The 21,714-nt window shown below is 48.0% G+C and overlaps 2 protein-coding genes across 2 annotated transcripts in view; one reads left to right on the top strand and one right to left on the bottom strand.

Annotated features, from left to right (window-relative positions):
* Positions 1 to 5,788, bottom strand: PRDX3 (peroxiredoxin 3). The gene is made up of 7 exons (XM_065672376.1): positions 5,691 to 5,788; positions 5,547 to 5,613; positions 5,244 to 5,385; positions 4,164 to 4,299; positions 1,883 to 1,986; positions 700 to 865; positions 1 to 197 (listed from the first exon to the last, which is right to left on the bottom strand). The coding sequence occupies exons 1-7, from the start codon at positions 5,724 to 5,726 to the stop codon at positions 144 to 146; spliced, it is 705 nt and encodes a 234-aa protein (XP_065528448.1). The 5' UTR covers positions 5,727 to 5,788; the 3' UTR covers positions 1 to 143.
* A 7,870-nt stretch (positions 5,789 to 13,658) lies between these two features.
* GRK5 (G protein-coupled receptor kinase 5) overlaps positions 13,659 to 21,714 on the top strand; it is a 167,321-nt gene continuing 159,265 nt past the window's right edge. Inside the window, exon 1 of the mRNA XM_065672377.1 lies at positions 13,659 to 13,882. Coding sequence (XP_065528449.1) covers positions 13,831 to 13,882 — 52 coding nt within the window. The 5' untranslated portion in view covers positions 13,659 to 13,830. The remainder of the gene's footprint in view (positions 13,883 to 21,714) is intronic.

Here is a 21,714-nt window from a genome sequence, read left to right on the forward strand (position 1 = left end):
TAACTATTTCAGCATTTAATTTCTTCTTCATCAGGAGAAAATGACAACTTTGATTTTATTATTATCAATGATAATCACAGCTGCTTTCCTAATGTCTTCTGTTTATGGTAACCAAGAGTTTTTTTCCCCACACATTTGGGTGTTTATTTATGCACTTTCTCAAAATATTCTTTGGAAGCTTCTGGGGTTGGTTTGATCTGTCAAGAAAAGAAAGTTTAGTTATTGCACACTATAAATAAGGGAATTTACCAGATTTGACATTTTATCCAAGAAAATCCATGCATAGTTAATAAAGAAAGATGTTATTTCCATTTCTGCACTTGAAAGATGAAAGTCCAAATGATGTACAAGCTCCTACTTGCAAGTTTTAAGTATGTAACACATTTTTCTGCCAAATATCAAGCAGGGCATTAAATGAGTAAAAAGCCTGAACACAACTGGTGGTAAGTCCAAGCCAAATTTGGAGTTTTAAACATAATTTGTGTCTTGTAAAAGAAAATCAGTGGCTTTCTTCACAGAAATCACACATTTTGTATCATAAAAATAGACTGAACTGGTCCAACTGATAACAGCCTCAGATTTAAACAACAGGCACAGCTTGAGTCCAGCACCTCACGTTACGGTGGTTCTCAGCCCTTCAGACATGCCAAAATAAGTCAGTGGCTATATTTAGAGAAGTGGTATGCAGCAGACACTTACTGTAGGGGAGTCTGGAGTCCAGTTTGCCGGGCAAACCTCTCCATGTGTTTCCACAAACTGGAATGCTTTCACCAAGCGGAGAGTCTCTTCCACACTACGGCCAACGGGGAGATCATTGATGCTCAGATGCTTGACGATCCCATTTGGATCAATGATGAAAAGACCTCTGTAATTGAGCAAGGAGTTAGGGAATGCGAATCACATTCCAAGACCAAACAAGAAACTAGACTATTTCAGCAGGGTAATCATGCTTATGTGCACGTATCAGAGGTAGGAGTAGCAATACCACGTCTGACTTAGTGTTAGTGATCAAAAGGCAAGAACCAGTCAACTGGGAGGGTATAGTGAGATTACTTATGAGAAAGTATGCATAAAGACTATTAAATCCAGGCAGATGCGTAACAGAGGTGGAACTTCTCCTTCCACCTATATGTCAAAGTCAATAGCTGACATCCTTCCCATGTCTTTTTGGTATGAAAATCTGAAGGTACTGAGTGAAGAGCTGCTCACACATGAAGTGACTACACTAAATCCTACTGCATATAAACGTTTGTGAAAACCAAAGCCTGGTCTTACCATACTAATTAATTTGTCAACAAACAAGTATCCAGAGATCAGGAACTGAAGGTCTCCAGAAGACGCCCACTCAATTCATTCTTTCTCAGGGACCACTATTTGCTTTTAATAAGCATGGCCATGGTGGAATTAAAATGAAATTGGCATTTTCTCCTCTACATAATCATGGGATTGACTGTAGGGGCCTCTGGGACAACTGCTTTAGAACTTACACAGAACTTAAGGCAGTTTCTTCTCCCTTCAGAAGAAACCAAGCACAAGGAAGAAGGGATAGACCTAAACTGTGAAAATATGTTTTAAAATCATAAATGCTCTTCTGTCCTACTCGTGTTTTCCTCAGTGAGATGGAGTTCTCCGCCTCGCTCACCGCAGAGCAGCTGCCTTCCCCTGCACGCATTCTGAGAGAGGCCTGGAACCATCTCAACTCAATGGCCATAATGGCCATGTGCCCTTTTCCTGGGGTGGGATTCAGGAGAAGTTCTGCTGGAAAAGTAACATCCCACAGTCCTTGTGATGGACTGCTTGATCCTCATGCAGTTTCTCTGCAGGAGACAGTATGGCTGATGGTGGTTGAGGCTGGGTACAGTTATGAGCAGTCACACCTTACCTCAGTGCTATGCCAGGTGCTTCCAGCAGCACACCATAATCCCGGGAGATTTGTTTTGAGAGGTCTGACAGAACTGGAATATTCATTTTGCCCAAACCACCACTCTAGAGAACAGAAGAAGATTCCATGTGGTTATAAAACACTTCTTAGGATTACCTTTCATCAGTTGCTAGATTCAATGCTCTTGAGGATATACAACAAAATCCATCCATGACATTAGCTCCATGGAAGGAAACACAGGAGGGTGTGGGGTTGTTGGCTGGTTGGTTTTGATTTGTTTTGTGGTTTTTAAGTAGACAGGAATATTTGGTTTCTTTGGAACATGAAAACTTTTGCAGTGAGCATTTCAGAATTGCTCATTTCAATGGTAAAAGGCTTCCTATGTCAAGTCCAATTTCCAGAAAGATTTCCCTTGTGCCCTATTTAGGAGCTTTGAATACAAACATGTCTACTGCATACTGAAGTGCTCAAAATTACACAAGAGGAACATGGCGGCGAAAAGGGAAAACAAGTCTTCATCCTATGAACAGAGAAAGCTCAAGGCTTCCAACAGCCACATTAGGGATGTCAGAGTTCTGCTGCTCTCTATTCAGTGCACATACTATTTTTACCTGCCCCAAATCAATTTAAGTACTATTTGGAGAGTCTACCAGGACTTCTTTCAGTTTTGCAACTGGAACTGCAAGAGAGATAAGCTCTATATCCTTGAAACAAGCTGGGAATTTGTTTGCTTTTCTATTCATGGCTTCATCAGTGAATCATTGTGTAACTGCAGTCACTCAGACCCTGATCCTGCAAAGCCTTGTCTGCAACAGAGTTCTTGCACACAGAGTTTGCACAGAGATATCTGCTGAAGAAACCAAGGCCTTGGCTTCTCCGGGTGTCAGTTTCCTGCCTGTGCCATCATGGAATTCTTTCCACTCTTTGCAGGGTGTTTTGCATGGAGCAGTGCCTGACTGAACAGCTTTTGCGTGAGACAGTGAAGTCAGCCCATGGTCACATTTTAGTGCTTTGAACAAAGCATGCAGCAAATCAAATGCTCTTGCTACCATATTAAATACAGCAAACTCTCCTCCCTCCCCTGGTGTGGCAATGGCAGAGGTGTGCACCTGAGGTGTGCCCAGTCTGCAAGCAGTACTACAGACCACTGTCCACACAGGCAGCACCACAGGCACTTCTGCACCTTCCCATGACACTCCTGATTTTCCACAGCTGACCAAATTACTGAGATGCTCTATGTGACCAAAGCCACATGTTTTTATGTAAGTCTGAAACAGGCTCCTCTCGTGCACAAGGCCATCTCTGTCACCTTCCTTCCCCAAAGAAAGCTGAGGGTCTCAGTACTACAAAAGTGGAACCACTTCAGCAAGTGAGAGTTAATAAGGCTGAGAGACCTGGGCTGGGTCAGCCTGGAGAAGAGAGGACTTCTTAAGGGGAGACCTCACACCAGCTTCCAGTGCCTAAAGAGGCTACAAGAAACCTGGAGAGGGGCTTTGGACAAGGGCCTGTAGGGACAGGCCGAGGGGAATGGCTTTAACCTGCCCGAGGGGAGACTGAGATGAGCTCTTAGGCAGAAGCTCTTCCCTGTGAGGGTGCTGAAGCGCTGGCACAGGGTGCCCAGAGAAGCTGTGGCTGCCCCATCCCTGGCAGTGTTCAAGGCCAGGTTGGACACAGGGGCTTGGAGCAGCCTGCTCTAGTGGAAGGTGTCCCTGCCCATGGCAGGGCGGTTAGAACCAGATAATCTTTAAGATCCATTCCAACCCAAACCGTACTAGGATTCTATGATAAGTGCTCCAATAGCTGGTTGTTCTGCTTCCAGTCTGAAGCCACCATTGTTAGGCATTGCTTAATAATGACTAGCAGCTCTTTTACTACATTGTACATTGTACTACATTTACTACAGACTAACACTGCAGAAAGTTCACTTCCTGCAATGGCACATACAAACCATCAGCTGGAACAAGCAGCCTGGGACAGTGCCACGTATACTGAGTATTTGTCTTCCGAGATAAACACAGAAGGATATGATGCAACCTACAAAACTATCAAGAGAGCAAACCAAAGATACCTTCCCTCTCCAAACTGTTAAGGAAAAGAGCAAGAAAACACATGTTGAAGATAGAATTATGTCATCAAATGTAGAAGTTAACCACATATCACTTTAAGCAGTCTACTGAAATCGGTGTTAGCACAGTATTTTATTCCACTCTTCTTCTCACAAGCTCTTGTGAAAAGACAACAAAGCAACAGAGAAAGACCCAAGCAGCTGCTCAATTCATACCTTTCGTGGCGTATTTATCCAGGCCAGATGACAAAAATGGGAATCCACAGACACTGCCACCACTTCGCAGTTCACATCACGAAACTCCTTTGCTTTGTCGCTGAAAGCCACAATTTCTGTGGGGCAGACAAAGGTGCTGGGTGGGAAGAGAGAACAGGCTATAATGATTCTGCAGTCTTCAGTGTTTTAGTAAAGGATTCTCAGGTCTGTTTCTAAGCACTAATGCAGCGGAGCATTTCCTTCAGCATGGCAATTTTAACCATGTTTCCTCTTCAGGATTCATTTCAGTCTCAAATCCACAGCCACAGAGCTCCCACACCAGTTTTCAGCTCTCGGTTCTAGACAGGCTTTTTGCGGAGACAGAGGAACTGTTTTTACTAGACACCCTCTAGACAGAGAGGTTTTTGGAACTATAGCAGAAAGCACTGCAGGTTAAATCCTCCCCCATGTGCCCATGTACATCAGCGTGCAATTCAAGTCTTGTGGACATGCTCAACCGCATCTGTTCCCCTTTTGCTTTGGAGCTGTCTAGCTGCAGTTCTGCCAGCCCCACTGCTTAAAAATCATATCAGAATCACAGCCTGGTTTGTGTTGGAAGGGGCCTTAAAGCTCACCCAGTCCCAGCGCCCTGCCCTGGGCAGGGACACCTTCCACTGGAGCAGATTGCTCCAAGCCCCGTCCAGCCTGGCCTTGAACACTGCCAGGAATGGGGCGGCCAAGTTATTATGTATTTATTACTAGGAAATAAACTATTAGTTTGGTTCATTTCAATGAAGGCAACCCTGGGATGCAGGGCGATGCCCTCACTAAGAGAAGCCACACTTGTAAGGCCGTATCTACCTCCCAAAGCAGTCCTGGCAGCGGTAGGATGCTCTATACCCACGACATCCATTGCTTTAACACACAGCGGCTGCGTCCCCAAGCCTTATCACTCACACCGCAGAAACACACGCATCTGCCCTGCAAGGTTCACCCAACCACCGCCAAACCCGCCGCTTCAGAGCGCATCGCTGTGCAGCGCTTCTGATGACCTTCAGCCGGGCAGCAGGCCCGTGCGGAAGGGGAGCAACCCGCACTCACAAGTCCAGCGGGTAGAAGAAGAGAACCAGGTATTTCCCTTTGAAATCATCCAGGCTCAGCTCCTTGAACTCCCCGTTAACAACCGCCGTTCCCTTGAAGAACGGGGCGTGCTGTGTAACCGCTGGAGAGAACCGAGGCGAGCCTGCGGGCGAGAAACCACTGATGCGGGCCAGCAAACGGGGCCGGGGCCAAGGCCTGGCCGGGGCTCCCCCGCTCCGGGCGCTGCCCAAGAGCGGCCGGGCCCGCTCCGTCCGCCGCGGCCCAAGGCGAGCCCTGCGGCGGCCCCGCCGCCTCCGCACTTACCGAGGCTGAAGTGGCGGCGGGCGCAGGGCAGCGGCCGCGCCGTCAGCGTCCTCCCGGCGGCGGGGACCTGCGGGGGGACAGGGAGCGTCAGAGCCCCGCGGCTGGGGCGGCCGCGGGGCGCTCACCGGGACGCGGGGCACTCACCGCGCTCCGCAGCAGCCGGCCCAGCGCGGCGGCCATCTTGAGCGAGCGGGCGGAGCGCGGCCTGCGGGCGCGGGAAGCGGCGGGGCGGGGCGGAGAGGCCGCGGGTGCGAGAGGCGCTGCCCGGGCCGAGCCTATCGGCGGCGGCGGTGGGAGCTGGGAGGGCCCGGAGCGGGGTGAGCAGCGTGGTGCGGGTGTTCAAACGCAGCTGGGGGGGTGATCCCGGGCTGGTGTGGGCTGGAAGGGAGCTTACAGCTCATCCAGTTCCAACCCCTGCCACGGGCAGGGACCCCTTCCACTGGAGCAGCTTGCTCCAAGCCCCTGTGTCCAACCTGGCCTTGAACACTGCCAGGGATGGGGCAGCCACAGCTTCTCTGGGCACCCTGTGCCAGCGCCTCAGCACCCTCACAGGGAAGAGCTTCTGCCTAAGAGCTCATCTCAGTCTCCCCTCGGGCAGGTTCAAGCCATTCCCCTTGGCCTGTCCCTACAGGCCCTTGTCCAAAGCCCCTCTCCAGGTTTCCTGTAGCCCCTTTAGGCACTGGAGATGCTCTCAGGTCTCCCCTTCAGGAGCCTTCTCTTCTCCAGGCTGCCCCAGCCCAGCTCTCTCAGCCTGGCTCCAGAGCAGAGCTGCTCCAGCCCTCGCAGCATCTCCATGGCCTCCTCTGGCCTCGCTCCAACAGCTCCACGTCCCTCTTGTGCTGTGGTCCCAGAGCTGGATCAGGACTGCAGGGGGTTACTCCCCAGAGCTCAGCAGATGAAGAAAATCCCCTCCCTTAACCTGCTGCTCACCGTCTAGGGGTGCAGTTGGCCCTGGCTTTACTGAACTCAGAGTTTAGCTGTTTAATAGTAACTAAGCGATTGCATTGGGATAGCTGTGTGACTGCTCTGCTCCTCAGCTGTGAGCTGATGCAAACCAAAGTCATTGCCTAATTCCCCACACAGGTGCTCATTGCTGCTAGTCAGCAGTGCTGTGTTAAGCTGAGTGCTTATTTGTGGCTTCCGTCTGCTCTGCAGGTTTGTCCCAGGATTGCTGGCTGTGTGAACCATCACAACTCAAGCTAAAGGAGATGCTTTAATAGTCAGCTGAGCAGTACAAGAGTTTCTAAAGCTGGTTTTGTAGAACACCTGATGGTGGCAGCAACAGAGACCGCTAAGTGTCGGCTGCCTGCCCTGTTGTAGCCATATGCTTTGGAGCAGCGCAAGCGGCATGCACAATCCAGAGTACTGAGAATCACTTTCTGAACGTCCATTTTTATTTCCTTAGCTTCTTTCTGTGTGTTTTTTCATTTAAATAGTCAAATAGAGTTGAACCCAGTTTCACTTCTGGGTCTGGTAATTTCTGGTGTAATATTCTCATTTATAAATGTCCACAGCCTTTTACAAAGGGGAGATCTCACCTTGTGAAATAGAGGGAAGTCTGGCTCCATTGGCAGGATAAACTCAGCTTCTGGGGCCAAAGCCAAAGGCAGCCAGAATGATGTCAGCTACATCCCAGGCCCTTGGGATGAGCCCAGTGGATGCTGAATCTATATTTTGGAATAAATGTGCTAATATCTTTCTAGTACTGTTCCCACTGGTGTGGTCTGGTCACCTCTGAGCCTTCAAAAGAGAGAGGTTGTGCACAACCTACCTGCTAGGTTTGGTCAGTAGCCAGTATTAACCCTCTCCTGTGGCCAAGGAACTGTTTGTGGCAGTGTTGTCCAAAAGCACGCTGAGACTTTTCTAAACACGTAACATCATCACCAGTTTCAGTCACTGGTACCTTTCTGTGGCACTCAATTTATTAATCTAGATGTAGCCAATGACAGCTGGAAATGTGGCTCTGATGATCTCAAAACCTGTAGTTCCCAATAGAGCAGCCAGAACAACGTTATCTACTCATACATGCACAGAGATACTGAACTGCTGGCTGGGCGTGTGATGAAGATGGAGGTGCCCAAAAGGAGGTGATGAAGATGAAGTTCTGCATAAAGGTGCAAGAGATGAACTCTTCCTATAGCCATGGTGACATGAGGGGGAAGAAAATGTGGACACTAAAGTATATGGATACTGCAGTATGGAGTCCATCCACATAGTAGTCTAACTGCTTCCTGCATCCACTAATGCATAGAAACACAGAATAGTTAGGGTTGGAAAGGACCTTAAGATCACCCAGTTCCAACTCCCCTGCCACGGGCAGAGATGCCTCACACTAGACCATGTCGCCCAAGGCTCTGTCCAGCCTGGCCTTGAACACTGCCAGGGATGGAGCATTTACCACTTCAGTCATGCCATTCTGCATTGCTGTTCAGGCAATCCACCCAGGTAATGGTTTATGTTTCTTTGCTGCTCTCCACAGACACTCTGCAGGTGTCCCTGGCTCAGCTTTGCTGCTCACTGCTCTGCTGACAGCCCTCAGCAGCGGCATAAAACCATCCCAAACCTCTACTGTGGGCATGTCTTTCAACAACAGCTCCTTCTCTGTCCATCTCCAGGGCTGCAGGCCACAGAACAGCTCATCCATGCTGTATCTGACATGTTTTCTAACAGAGAAATTAGTCATTTCCACTTTCAGGCTTTGAGGGGTTTTTGAGCAAGAATGCCCCTAACTTTTAGGCAACAGACATGCAAATAAGCTGAGTAGCTCAGTCATCCCCTGGCTCAGCAGTGACTGTCCCAGCACTGTCCACGTCCAGCTGGCACTTCCAAGCAGCCCTGCTTCATAGCACGAGTCTAAACTGAACTCGTCTCTCGCACACCTTCAGGTTTCTCTTAACAAAGGGCTAATGAGAAGCAAGGGGTTCATAAGGTTCCTTAACTCAGAACCTGCTGGTTCACTGACCCAGCACTATGATTCTATGACTGTGGCCACATCTGCCTGACTGGCACATGTCCCCATGGAGAGACGTGCTCCCTGGGCAGCAAATAGTGTGCGAGGGTTCCTTTCCCTCAGCTGTGGGAGCTGTATTGTGGCAGCAAGAAAAGGGCTATTGCTCGGATTTCCTGAGGATGGTTGTCTCACCCACAGATGATTATTCACAACTTGTAAGCTGATGTATTCTGAACCGATGTCCTTCCCCCCTCCCTGGAAAGTTGTATTTGTTTAAAACTCTTTGTTTAAAACACTTGGCTTGCAGGTGGGGAAATATTGCTCATGCTTTGTTATGAAGGCAGCATAATTCAACTTCTCAGGCTTCTGGGCAAGAGTATGAAATACTGCCATTTAACAGGGGGGTGATTTTCCATTTTCCTATGTACTGGGCATCCCTACAATTTGAAGATGGACTTTGTCACTGCCAAAGCTCACCTGGCAAAAGAGTCGTTCCTTTGAAATCAGCTCTGGCACAGGCTCGAGCAGCTGCTAAACCCTGTTCTTGCCATCTGAAGTTCAAAATAAATCTATCGAGCAATACCATATGTGCATCCTGTTCCAAATCTTGTTGGTTGTCTGCTTTGTTCTATTCCCACAGGCTTTTGCCTGGCTGGACAGGCCCCAGTTTCATATCTCATCTTGCAGTGAGGGAGCGTTAGTTCAGACTGGTGCAGCATGAGCTCAGGACTGCATGGACGTGTTTGCATGTGAGGGATTAGAGTATTTAAGCCTGATTCAAAGTGAGACATCTGAAGTTGGTGAAAGGCTGTCCAGGGATTTCAGCAGGCTTCAGGGAGAAGTTTGTATTGTCACACGGTGCAAAGCAGCAGATGAGGCACTCGAATGGATAGCAGGAGATGTAAAATTTACTTTTGGTTAGGATACTTCTCTGCCTGCTCTCCTTTTGTGCCTCTTTTCCCTATCTGGGAATAATTATGTATGGCTTTCTGGTGAAAAACTTTTGAGATCTGTTGATAAAAAGTGCAACATAATCCTCATGTGTTGTTACACGAGAGTTGATTTTAAAGAGCTCTTTCAATCACATCAGTAACACCACCAAATATTAATGACAAGGTAGCTGCTTCTCCCTAAACCTGATGGAGGGGGTGAGCAAATCCCAAATCACATCTGCTCCAGTGGGTCATTGAATGGCAGATTCGGTGCAGAGTATGGGCTGTGTACACCTGCTTGTTTGAAAACTAGAATCTCCTTCTCTTCTAGAAGGTTATTTTATTCCATGTGCTCAAGTGCTGTAACAATCCTTTGTCCTCTGCCTTGAGGAAATGGATAACTGAGAAAAGGTTTGGGAATGGGAAGAAACAAAAGACATTAACTTTTTTTTTTACCTAAACCAAAGCAAATCAACCCATCCCTGCCCATGACAGTGGGTTGGAAGTAGGTGTCCTTAAGGTCTGTTCCGACCCAAACCATTCTATGATTCTGCTTCAGCCGTGATGCATCACCCCATGGCTGTTGGTAGATGGCAGCCTCTGTCCTTACACGGAGGCGCTCTGTTAAAGGTTACAGTGCCTGCAAACGCTTGCTCGTCGACCTGCGTGCTCCCACCTGCTGATGCCGCATCTCAGAAGGAGCCAAAAGAATTTCCCTGTTTGCAGAATTAAGTTTCAGAAGCAATTCCAAACACAACCCAGCTTAGAGCTAATCATGAACAGGCTTCGCTGCATTAATGGTGTACTATACCATGGATTTAGGAGATAGCTGCTGTTTAGGGTATGCTTGCCATCGATAAGTGTAGGCAAAAGCCTTTCTGACATGTGGCTTGCTGGGGGTCTGTGTTATCCTGCCGTTCCCAGCAGGCTGCCCAGGCAGTTCCTCCCTGGTGCAGGATAACGCTGGTGTGCTGCTGCTGTGCTTCTGGCTGAGCTGCAGAGCCCACCCTGCCATGACTCATCCTCCAGCCGCTCACACCGTCACACTGCCGTGCTGCCTCCTCATTACACCGATGCGTTTGGGTCTCGCACCGTGCTGCTGTCTCATCTACAAACCTCTCCCATGAAGGAAAGATGGCTGCCAGCCCAGCTCTGTCCTCATCTTCAGCACCCCAAAAAGGGCTTTTTTTCCTAGGCCTTCCCCAATGACTTCCGATGAAGATGTTCTATTTAAAAGCAGAACAATGAAACACATTAAGCACCTTAGAAAGCACCTTAGAAAGCACCTTTTTACAGAGTTTAACTGGGGTTTGGTAACCTCTTTTTTTTTTTTTTTTTTTTTTTTTCTCTCCTTCCAAAATAAAAGATTCAGACTCAATTTTCCCTTTTCTCCCAGCAAACATTGAATCAGGATCCAGCAAAAATGACATGTATTCATTCCCTGCCACCCTGTCCATGCCTGAATATTCCAGCATCAGCCTTTACAACAGCGGAATAAGATAAGAGTAGAATAAGATAAGCAGTGGAACAGGCTCATAGGTCTCTTGTTTCTTTCTCCCTCACTCATGGAGAACCTGAGTACTCCAGTAAATCAAGTGTGGACATACTTTGAAGCACAAGGGCTGCATTGTCACAAGAGAAAAATGGATAGAAATGAAGTAATTCTTCCTCATATTTTCTACTTTTGTTGTTTTTGTGAGCCAGGTGTTCCAGTTGGCACAGAGATGAAGATACTGACATGAGGTAACATTCCAAATGCTGCCATGGGTTTCACAGAGACCAGCTGACGGACTTCAAGGCAAGTAGGTGTGTGCAGTGGCACTTGCTCTGGCTACCTGTGGGGCCATGAAATGGGTCATCCATCTGCATGAAGCAGACCCTGGTCTATATTTAGGCTTGAAAAACTACAGTAGAAGAGAGAGATGTGTTGAGGACTGATTGCCTGATTCTGGTTTTCAGAGCGGGGTGTTGTGCTAATGAACCACATTGACTCAGATTTATTGGAAACAAGTTTTATTTTGTTAAAGAATCATTAAGAAAACCCACCCCGTTGTTCTCACCAATAAATGTGAGGTCAGAATTGCTGCTCTTCATGTAGATGTGTAACTAAAACAAATGCCTTATTCAGAATCTCAGCAGTCCAGTGGCAGAGCTGAGCTTTCCACCCACTTCGTGCAGCCACATTTAAGTTATGCGACTGATCCTACTCCACTGTGATGCAAAGTCACTCAGCTTAGTTGAATTAACTGCTCTGGCAGCAACACAACACTGTTCAGTTGCTGCCCCTGTGCAACTGGGTCTTTGGTTGCCAGGACCGTGAAGCACTTCAGGGCTGCACTGTTCATGAGCATTAAGTAGATCCCTGGCACTTCGAAACACCACATGGATCTGTTGTAACTGTTTTGGTAAATCTGTTTATCCTTTCAGGGGTTAAATAAATGTTCAGAAAGTGTACAGGACAACACTGCAGGTGGCTGTGTGTGTAGAGATACATATTGATACGAGATAAAAGAGGAGCAGTGCAGTTGCTCAGTGCACATGCTGATTTCCAAGTGTTCTGAGTCTCCCCAGAGGGAAGAATCCCCTCCCTTGACTGCTGCTCATGCTCTGGGGATGCAGCCCAGCACAAGGTGGGGTTCTGCGCTCACTGAAGCCGGGTCATGGGGAGCTTCTCATTACCCAACACCCTCAAGTCCTACTCCTCTCTTCCAGCCTGAGCAGAATTTGCTGTGTTTACAAGCAAGCCTCAGTCCTGGCACAGAAGTGGTCAGACAACAAGCAGGGCAGACACTCCTTGGGCACCTCATCTCTATGCAAAGGCTCTGGTTTCCAGGAAGCATTTTTTCCCTGAAGAATTAATCAGAGAAACATCTTCCTGTACTTACAGACACTGTTGTTGGACTGCTGCTGTTGGACTTGGTGCTTACAAAGAAAGCAACCACAACATGGCACTGCTCTGAAAGTCCTCTGGAGCGATAGGAGAGAGGATATAGCAGATTGTACGTAGCCGTGCCTCCTGCTCTGCACAGTAACATGCTAAATTCTATCCTCTAACACTGAATGGGTACAAAAGGCATTTGTTACAACCATTGTGTCCTAATGCCCGAAGTATTATTCACTAAGTACATTTCTCTTTTATTTCCTGAGTTCAGAATATGTGTTCTGGGCAGCCTGTGAGTTCTGCTGTTCATTTCTGTCTGGCTGCAGGAAGAAATAGGATCAGTACAATAAAAAGAAGAAGAAAAAAAGGAAAAGCAGTGTCTGTGCCCCACTTACAAGAAGGTGCATGTTTTAATTTGGTTTGCTTCATGTGGTTTTAATCAATGCACATGCAGATGGGGGAAGAGTGTTAGTGAGAGTAATGGACTGGTTTTATTCCTCTTCCTTTGCTTGACCTGCTGAATCGATCTACCCTGTTGCCAGGAAAGTCAGGATCATGCTGACACCAGCATCTGTCTTATATAGACAGAGGAGAATTTATGTTGTAATTTAGTGCTTAAAATTCACAAACTTTCCACAAGTGGCTGATGTCTCACGCAACTGCTCACCAGCATTAAAGAATACAGTGTGGCAGAAATTATGGGAATCCCTCGGGTATCCTCGGGCATCCTACAGGCACTTTTAGGACCTTCAGGAACATCGGAAGCCCGTGGCAAAAAGGGCATGGGGTGAAGCATCTTCAAGATGAAGAAGAGGTCGGGGGCTCCTTCTCTCGTGTACGAGCCTCTCAGAGGCGGCGTTGAGCACGGAGGGGAAGCGAGGGGAGCCCCGAGGGTGCCGGGGCAGCTGCCGCGGGGTGGCGCCCGGTACCAGGACTGCGCGGCGCCGCCGGGTACCGCGCATCCCTGCGCGCATCGCTCCGCGGGCTCCCTCCGCTCTTCCCCACCGCCCCGAACGGAACCGAACAGCACCCCCCCCCCCGCACCAGCTCCGTCCGCCCGCCGCGCCCATCCCCATCCCCATCCCCTTCCCCTCCCCTAGGGCGGGCGCTCGCCGCCCCTCCGCGGTGCCGTTGCGCGGCCGCGGTGCGGGCTCCAGGTGCGGAGGGTGCGCCCCAAGGACTACAGGTCCCGGCGTGCCCGGCCCCGCGGAGCCGGCGGAGAGGCTGGCGCCTGCGCGGGGCTGCGGGGCCGCTCCGCGGTGCCACACCCCCGGGGGAGGGAAGCAGGAGCGCCCGAGCCCTCAAACCGGCGGGGAGCCGGCGGGGCGGGGGATGGAGTAGCGGGGCCGGGTGCTGCGGGAGCGCACAGCGTGCGGAGCGGAGCGGAGCGGCCGGGGCCATGCACCGGGGCATAGCGGGCTAAGGGCTGGCGGCGGGTGGTCGCCCGGAGACTCCGCACCTCGGGAGTGACGTCCTGCTGCAGTGCCGCCGCCTGCCTGCCTACGCTGCCCGAGCTCGTCAATGGAGCTGGAAAACATCGTTGCCAACACCGTCTTGTTGAAAGCCAGGGAAGGTGAGAGAGCGGCCGGAGGGGAGTGGGGACCGGGGCATCCCTGTCGTAGTCACCCCTCCGCGGAGCGATGCCCGTGGGAAGAGGGGAGGGAGGGTAGCGGTGGGGCTGCTCGCTTTCGGGGTGCCATGTGGCTGAGCCGGCGTTGGAACCGGTTCTTTCGTGATAGAACCCCAGTGGAAAGGAAAATACCGCTTTCCCCAACAGTGTGCGGGGGTTTGGGAAAGGAAGTGAATGAGATTGCAGTGATTATAATATTCACCCATCTCTTCCTTCCCCTTCCCCCCCCCCCCCCCTCAAATCTGGTCCCACAGATTGTGCTATTTCAGCGCCTATTGTTAAAGGTCAGCTGCAGATGCATTCATTCAAAAGGGCTTAGCAAATCTGCAAATAGCTTTCCGCGCCGTGGGGTGAGACCGGCAGGATCGCATCGCTCCAACCTACAGTCATTGCCTTATTCGGCGTTATTAGGTGATATCATGTTGCTGCAAACATGCCTGTTGTGGATGGGGGGGGATGTTTGTTCCCGGTCGGAGGGGCTGAAGCTCGTTCCGTGCCCCGGAGAGCCCCGGAGCTCGCTGAATGGGGGCTGCATCCCGCCCCGGACCGGCGGCGGGGTGCTTCGGGCGATGCCGGTGCCGCTGTGCTCAGAATACACTGGGGCTCTCTTGTCCATCGCTCTTCTCGCCCCCCCGAACCCCCAAATCCGAGCCGCGGTAGCCGCCGGCACACAGGGCTCTCCGGACAGCGTGCTTGCTTCTCCGCGCAGTGCGGAGGGAGGCGATGCTCCGGGCGAAGCCGGGCGCTGCCGGCGGAGGGGGTCCGAGGCTCGGGGCTCTACTCGCGGAGCTCCCGGGAGCATCCCCAGGCGGGAGGAGCAGCGCCACGCACCAGCAACACGTCCTACGGCTGCAGCATCGCTGCCGAGGTGCGATCCGAGACGGGCGGTCCGACAGGCTGAGCAGCCTGGGGAAGAGAAGGCTCCTGAAGGGGAGACCTGAGAGCAGCTCCAGTGCCTAAAGGGGCTGCAGGAAACCTGGAGAGGGGCTTGGGACAAGGGGAATGGGTTTAACCTGCCAGAGGGGAGACTGAGATGAGCTCTTAGGCAGAAGCTCTTCCCTGTGAGGGTGCTGAGGCGCTGGCACAGGGTGCCCAGAGAAGCTGTGGCTGCCCCATCCCTGGCAGTGCTCAAGGCCAGGTTGGACACAGGGGCTTGGAGCAAGCTGCTCCAGTGGAAGGGGTCCCTGCCCGTGGCAGGGGTTGGAACTGGATGAGCTCTAAGGTCTCTTCCAGCACAAACTAGTCTGCTGTTCTGTGATCTGTTGGCTGCAACCTGTTTAAGTCTATGCGTGTATTGCCTTGTTCACTGCTTAAAATAAGCTGTTTCCTCAGCCTTTATTTAGGCTTCTCTTCCCTGAAAAGAGTTGCTCTGCTTTCGGGTGCTGTGTAGCCTGCAACCCTTGTTCCCCTGCCCCCTGAAGTACTGGGCATTGCCTGCCAGTGAGGCTGGGGATCACTCAGTGGCCTTCAGCCTGGGTCCCTCTGAAGCTGTGGAATTATGAGTAAAGCAATGTTAGTTTAGTGAAAGGGATCATTCCAATAGCCCTCCCCTGGCGTGATCCTTTTGCTGGGAAAATAGTTCCAATTGTAAAATACTGTTTATATAACTCCTGGGCTGTTGAACTTGTGAGGCTTGAAAGAGTAAAGTCCTGAGATCCTCCCCAGAAAAGCTCTATAAATAATGAGGGCAAAGGTGTGTGATTCCGTTTGGCAGATGGATGAATTATAACCCCCTTCTGATGGAGAACTTGTATTTAAAATGATAACAGAAAATACAGCTCGGGATGGAGTTGTTGCTCCCAGCAATGCAATACTCGCTTGGATTTCAGTAGGCTTTAGGACTACTTTAAAGGACTGGTATTAATTACAGTCATTGTGTGGTGTGTTCCAAGAGCCAGTATTTTCCAAAGAATTTTAAATGTGCCACTCAGTTTTATGGTCCTTTTCTACCCTCCTCAGCAAGATGGTAACAGTAATGGGCGTTTATTGTGTTAAAGTCTTATTGAAGAAGCTGTTTGCTGTAACCCAAATGGCAGGACTTCATCAAGTTTACTCTAAACTATATTCCAACTTTTAACCATGTATGAAGCTCCAACAACTTGTATTTTTGAGGCTTGGTGCTTATTTATTTCTAAAGCTCTTTTTGGATGGGGTGTATAATGAAGGATAAAGGCCAAGCTATGGACCTGACATCAGAGCCACGATTATTCTCCCTGGATTGCTTGTGTTTCCATGTTTTTTAGCTATTGCAAGCTTCTGTGAGTAAAGTCTTCTTAAGATTTGCAGAGAGTAATGTAGGTGGATGTCATTCCATTGCAAATGAAGAAGACAGACAGCGTATGGAAGACCAAGAGTGAAAGCAAATTAATATATTGAGGATTATGGTATCTAAAAATAAGTTTGTTCCAGGTCCTGCTGACTCCATCAATAGGTTTAGCTGGGTGATCCGTGTAGCCAAAGCCAAGTACATGCGTGTGTGTTTCCACTTGTGAAGGCAAAAGTAAGAGCTTTATTACTGGTACTTGTACATGTGCCTGAACAAGGCTCCAGGGAGAACTTAAAGCAGCTTCCAGTGCTTAAAGGGGCTACAAGAAACCTGGAGAGGGAATTTGGACAGAGGATGCCCAGAGAAGCTGTGGCTGCCCCATCCCTGGCAGTGTTCAAGGCCAGGTTGGACACAGGGGCTTGGAGCAAGCTGCTCCAGTGGAAGGGGTCCCTGCCCGTGGCAGGGGTTGGAACTGGATGAGCTTTAAGGTCCCTCCAACACAAACCATTCTGTGATACTTAATGTCCGAAGAAGGAAAATGATGGGTTGCACTCTGCACACATTAGTAAAAGCAGGTTTTTTCCTTGTCACAATGGCAAGGAGAACACGAACCCAATGTCAGCAGCAAAAGGGAAGTTTCAGGTTGGTTTCAAAGGCAGGGGTAGTAGGCCTGCAATGCTCAGTCCAGGACTTCTGTCAGGGGCTCAGAATTAGGGTTGAGTGACCACCACAAACATTTTCTAGCAAATATTGGTTTAAATTTTGCAACCATTTGCTTTGGCCCCGGTAACATTTTTCCGATAGTCCCTTGTGCGAGTTCTTTTGTGACCGAGTTGTACTGAAGCAACCCCTGATGCAAAGTGAACTTTTTTAGCTGAAACACCGAGAAGCAAGTTTTATAACTGTTTTATACAAATACTTGCACTTGCGTCCTGATGATTACAACGAGAAGCACACCCAGAATTAACTGATGCCATGTGATGCATGAGTAATCTTATTAGAGCAACCAAATGCCGTTCGCGTACAAAAATGTATTTCACTGAATGGTGTTGAGCAGGGAATAAATTTCAGGCAATCTTCAGCTTTTTTCAGAATACAACGTTTTTGACACAAAATTACACGTAAGTTACTTGTTATACTCGGGGGTCTGCCAGTCTGAACATGTAGAAATTGGAGTTTTATTGCATTTGAAAGTTCATTCATGATTTATGAGGAATAAGTTTGTGCTGTGTCCTCAGTTGTCGTTTCTCATTTTTTGGATGCAAAATCCCATTTCACAACTCGCTAGTCCCTTTTAGGAGTGAATAAAAAATACATCTGGCGTAATTATAGGAACCAAATAGGTATTTGGGACTATCTTGCTTTGCCTGGGGAAAAAGAATAAGCAGAGAAGGGAAGACAAGAAAGATAAGAATCATAAGAAAAGCAAAATAATAACAGTATCGGTCATTTTGGGTTTAGTAAGAACCTCAAATTATAAGGTGGTGAAACATTTATCTGGATCTTTTCATTAGCTGCCTTGTTTCTGAGCCTCAGCCATCACGTCTGGACCACAGAATCATGTAGCCATTAGTGATGGAGATACACCATCCTGTTGGCAGTGAATCCAGGTTGGTGAATGAGTCAGGTTGTTGGACAGAGGACATCATGAGAATCAAGGGGATCAGGAGAGACCAGGGGCTGAGTCTCCCACTGTTTCAAAGGAACTTAAACAGCCCTAAACCAAGGAAGCTTTAAAACGCATCCACAGACTGATGAATCTGCCCCAGCCTGTCAAAAGCAGTAAGATAAAAGGAGTCTTTCAAAGAGGCTGATGATTAAGCCATGATGTTTGTATGAAAACCAAACAATATGGTCAGACAAGCAATAGTGATTACCTGGATACTCTTCCGCATGATCCCTTCCTTCCCAGCCATAAGATCAGTCTTCCCTTGTGTTACCTGTGGCTTCTATGTGCATGAGCTTTCTTAGACAACCTCAAACACATTTCAAAACCCAAATACAAATTCACTCTGAAACTGCAAAGTCCTTTGTACAAGCAGACTGACAATCCCCACCACTTTAAACCTGCAGTGATAAATAAGTTAGTCATCACAGATATTACCTTGAAAACAGCCAGTCTGGAAGATAAACTGTTGTTTTTCTCAGACCTGGGGTTTCTAAAGTACAAAGTTACCATGTAAACCTGGTAAAAGAAGAAAAGTCATCCTTCAGCCACTAAACCACAGCACAAATGCATTTTTCTCCCCTTTTTAGGTAGACTGGAATTCTCAAATAAGCCCGTTTGTGGCGCCCAAGCAGAGGCTTTGATCGGCCCAGCCAAAAGGAGTGCCCTTCTTTTAGCTGTCTTTTTGATGAGCGCACGCTGCTGCCATATAACATGTGAAATGTGCCCGTTCGTAAATTGCTGTATTTTTAGCTTGCTTTTGCGGGATGATCACAGGAGAGATTTGTGTGTGTGTGTGTGTCCTTATTGGCAGAAGACTCGCAATAAATCCTCACCAAGAAGCGTGATTGCTTTCCAAGAACTTGGCTGCGGAGCGATTGGAAAAAAGGCAGTAGAACAATGAAAAGCATATTTTGAAGGAAAGAAGGTGACTACAGTGACAGCCAAAACCCCACGGGGAGCATGGTTATTGCAACTTGACTTTAGCAACTTCATTAACCAGTGTGTTCAATGCAGGATCTAAGGGCCTGTCCTCTATCCCTTCATATACCCAAGTACTTTGTAACGAAAACACCTCTCTATGCGGAGGAAATGTGCATGTAGTGACTCAGTTTAGTTTTCCTTCTGGAGGTCAAGTAAAGCTCTCACCACTGCAATAGCTTAAAACGCATTTCAAGAATGAGATCAGCCATTACTCCAGACGCAACAGGGTGCTTTTAAGCAGTAGTTTAAAAGAGAGATTCTCTTTCAAGCCTGTAGCCGTTTCTTTCTGGAAGAAAAAAAGATTCAGAATGTTTCATTATATTTTAATCAAGGAAGTTCAGAAAATGGGATTCTTCAGGCCTTTGTGGAAGGGATGCGTGAGTCTGAATGACTTTAACATCTTCCTTTACAGAAGGAACTTATTTCTGTAGCCATACCTGGCTTAAAGCAAGTGTGTGTGTCTATGTACATGTAGAACTGACTTGAAATCCCCTTCCGTGCTATTTTTAGTAGGAGGATTGGTGCAGACTAAGTTAGAGCTGCTGCTGCTATAGCTGTGCCCTTGATGGGCACTCTGTTGTTTGGGGTTCTCCCTGTGGTCAACTGCGACAGTTTGCAGTCAGGGGATGGGATGATGCTGGAGAACCCAAGATTTCTTCCACCCAAACCTCATTCCTAAAGAGAGGACCATGTCTTTTCATGGGTGGTGTTACTGTAGAGCTTGGACGGGGCTTGGAGCAACGTGCTCTAGTGGAAGGTGGCCATGCCCATGGCGAGGGTTGGAACTGGGTGAGCTTTAAGCTCCCTTCCAACCCAGACCAGTCTGTGACTCTATGTTTCCACGAACCATGATGTTATGGCCTCATTACTATCTAGTTTATTGAATTTGTAGGCATTTAGAAAAACATACTTAGTACTGAGCCGTGGTGTCTCTCAGGTTATCAATATAGAAGCCATTAGCTAGTAAAACCTCTAGAACAAATATTAACCATACTGGTTTGAATAGAGCTGCTTACATCTGCTCCATTAATCTCATGTGATTGCTTTCCTCAAGTGCAAAATGATAAATCTAGGAAGAGACTCCTGTCTTTGTTATCACTATGTTCCTTTTCTGAGGAGGTTTGAATTGGTTGCCGAAATTGTCCCTTCAGAGAAGGTATTTCAGTATTTAAGGCATAGACATAACTTTTAGACATAATTGACTCTCTCTAGCTTTTTGTATCAATTAAAAATATTCTAAGGTAATACAGGCAAAAAACGCCTGAAAGGGGTGGTTTTAGGGATGCTCTACTGAGCATTGCCAGGCCAGCAGCACTTGGACCAAGCTAACACATGTCTTTATGTAGCTCCAGAATGAAAGCCTCCATCACAGACTAGCCCTGACATAGGCCCTGCCACAAGTGTCCATCCATGCCTTTGTCACCAGGGGGTTGGTGGATGTGTATGTGTGTTGCCCCATTCTGAAGGCAATGAAGAAGAAACAACTGAAGATGAATGCAACAGCCCTGATATTGGTGTTTTGAGGCCCTGGACCTATGTTATAGCTGTTTGGTGGCTGACCTTGCTTCTATTTTCCTTTATACCTGGGGGCAGTACAATGGATTATTACTAAACCTGAACACAAAAAGCAACCCTCCACCCCTGTACCATTTTAGTCTTCTTGGAGGATGAGCTCCCATTTGAGGTATGCTTTGCTAGCTAAAGATCTGCTCATGATTTCTCTTTCTCTAACTCAGAAGATGAACATCTGCATGCTGAGAACTCTGATGCAGTGGAGGGTCTGAAGCACCAGTTGTGTATTCAGACTTACTAATGCAGATGTGCTCTGGTCCTCATAAATCCCAAAGCTGACTGCTAGGATGTAGGCAGGGTCCCTCTGCATGTGTAGAGCCAGAAGTTGTAGTTTTTATTGCTTGGCTGACCTTACGTATTTAGGCATGTAGCTGATTCTTCTCCTATCCTCTTTTGACGTCAGCATTACTCTGTGAATGACTTCTGGCTTGTATTGATCCAAAGAAAGCTTCTGAACCTCTGATTTATGTGCGAGCATTGATGCTAAAGTCAATGGCATTATTTCCATGGCTAAAACATCCACAAAATCACATCAGGATCCACATCAGTGCATTGGAAAAGTTTAAAAGCAAATTATTTTATCGAAGCAGCTACTGCCTTCATCAAATGGTAGTCAGGTCCAATAAATAAAGGTTCTGGATAGGAGCTACAACCCTTCCATCCTTTTTTTTTCCCTGTTAATGAAGATGGGAGCTAAAGATCTACCTCCTGCTTATCTAGGAGATCTTCCCCTGGATCTCTATTCCCTAAATATTCTCTATGCTCCAAGTTTTGTGTGTGGCACTTGGCAAGAAGAGAATCGATTGCTCCTTGTTTTTACAGGCGCATAATCTAAACAACAACAAGATGATATAATCCTAGTATTTCTTTAAGACCACAGGATGTGAAATTAAATGGAAAGGCCAGGAAAATAAAGAACCCTGCAGTTTGATTACACTCAGCTGGATTATCTTTGTAATTATTTTGCTTGGAAGGTTTAAAAATGCATACTGCTCTGCGAGAAAGATCAGGCAGGGAAACCAAAACTCAGCTTTCTAAAGGAAATATTGCTAAGATGGTGGGTATTTTAATTTTAATGGGTATTTTCCTTCATTTTGAGGGGGGGAGGGAATTGATCCGTAGAGTTGCCTGTTAAAATGAAAGGATGGAGCAAAGCAGAGGTGAGGGGGAAGATAGAATCATAGAATAGTTAGGGTTGGAAAGGACCTCAAGATCATCCAGTTCCAACCCCCTGCCATGGGCAGGGACACCTCACACTAAACCATCCCACACAAGGCTCTGTCCAAC

Source organism: Lathamus discolor, chromosome 3 (genome assembly GCF_037157495.1).
Source record: "Lathamus discolor isolate bLatDis1 chromosome 3, bLatDis1.hap1, whole genome shotgun sequence".
Lineage (NCBI taxonomy): Eukaryota > Metazoa > Chordata > Aves > Psittaciformes > Psittacidae > Lathamus > Lathamus discolor.

Excerpts from the sequence above, each read along its gene's own strand:
- PRDX3 (XM_065672376.1), bottom strand. The coding sequence starts at position 5,726 with ATGGCCGCCGCGCTGGGCCGGCTGCTGCGGAGCGCG. Across the intron at positions 5,614-5,690 it reads GCCGGCTGCTGCGGAGCGCG|GTCCCCGCCGCCGGGAGGAC; the intron begins GTGAGTGCCCCG and ends GTCCCCCCGCAG. Across the intron at positions 866-1,882 it reads GCACCTGGCATAGCACTGAG|AGGTCTTTTCATCATTGATC; the intron begins GTAAGGTGTGAC and ends GCTCAATTACAG.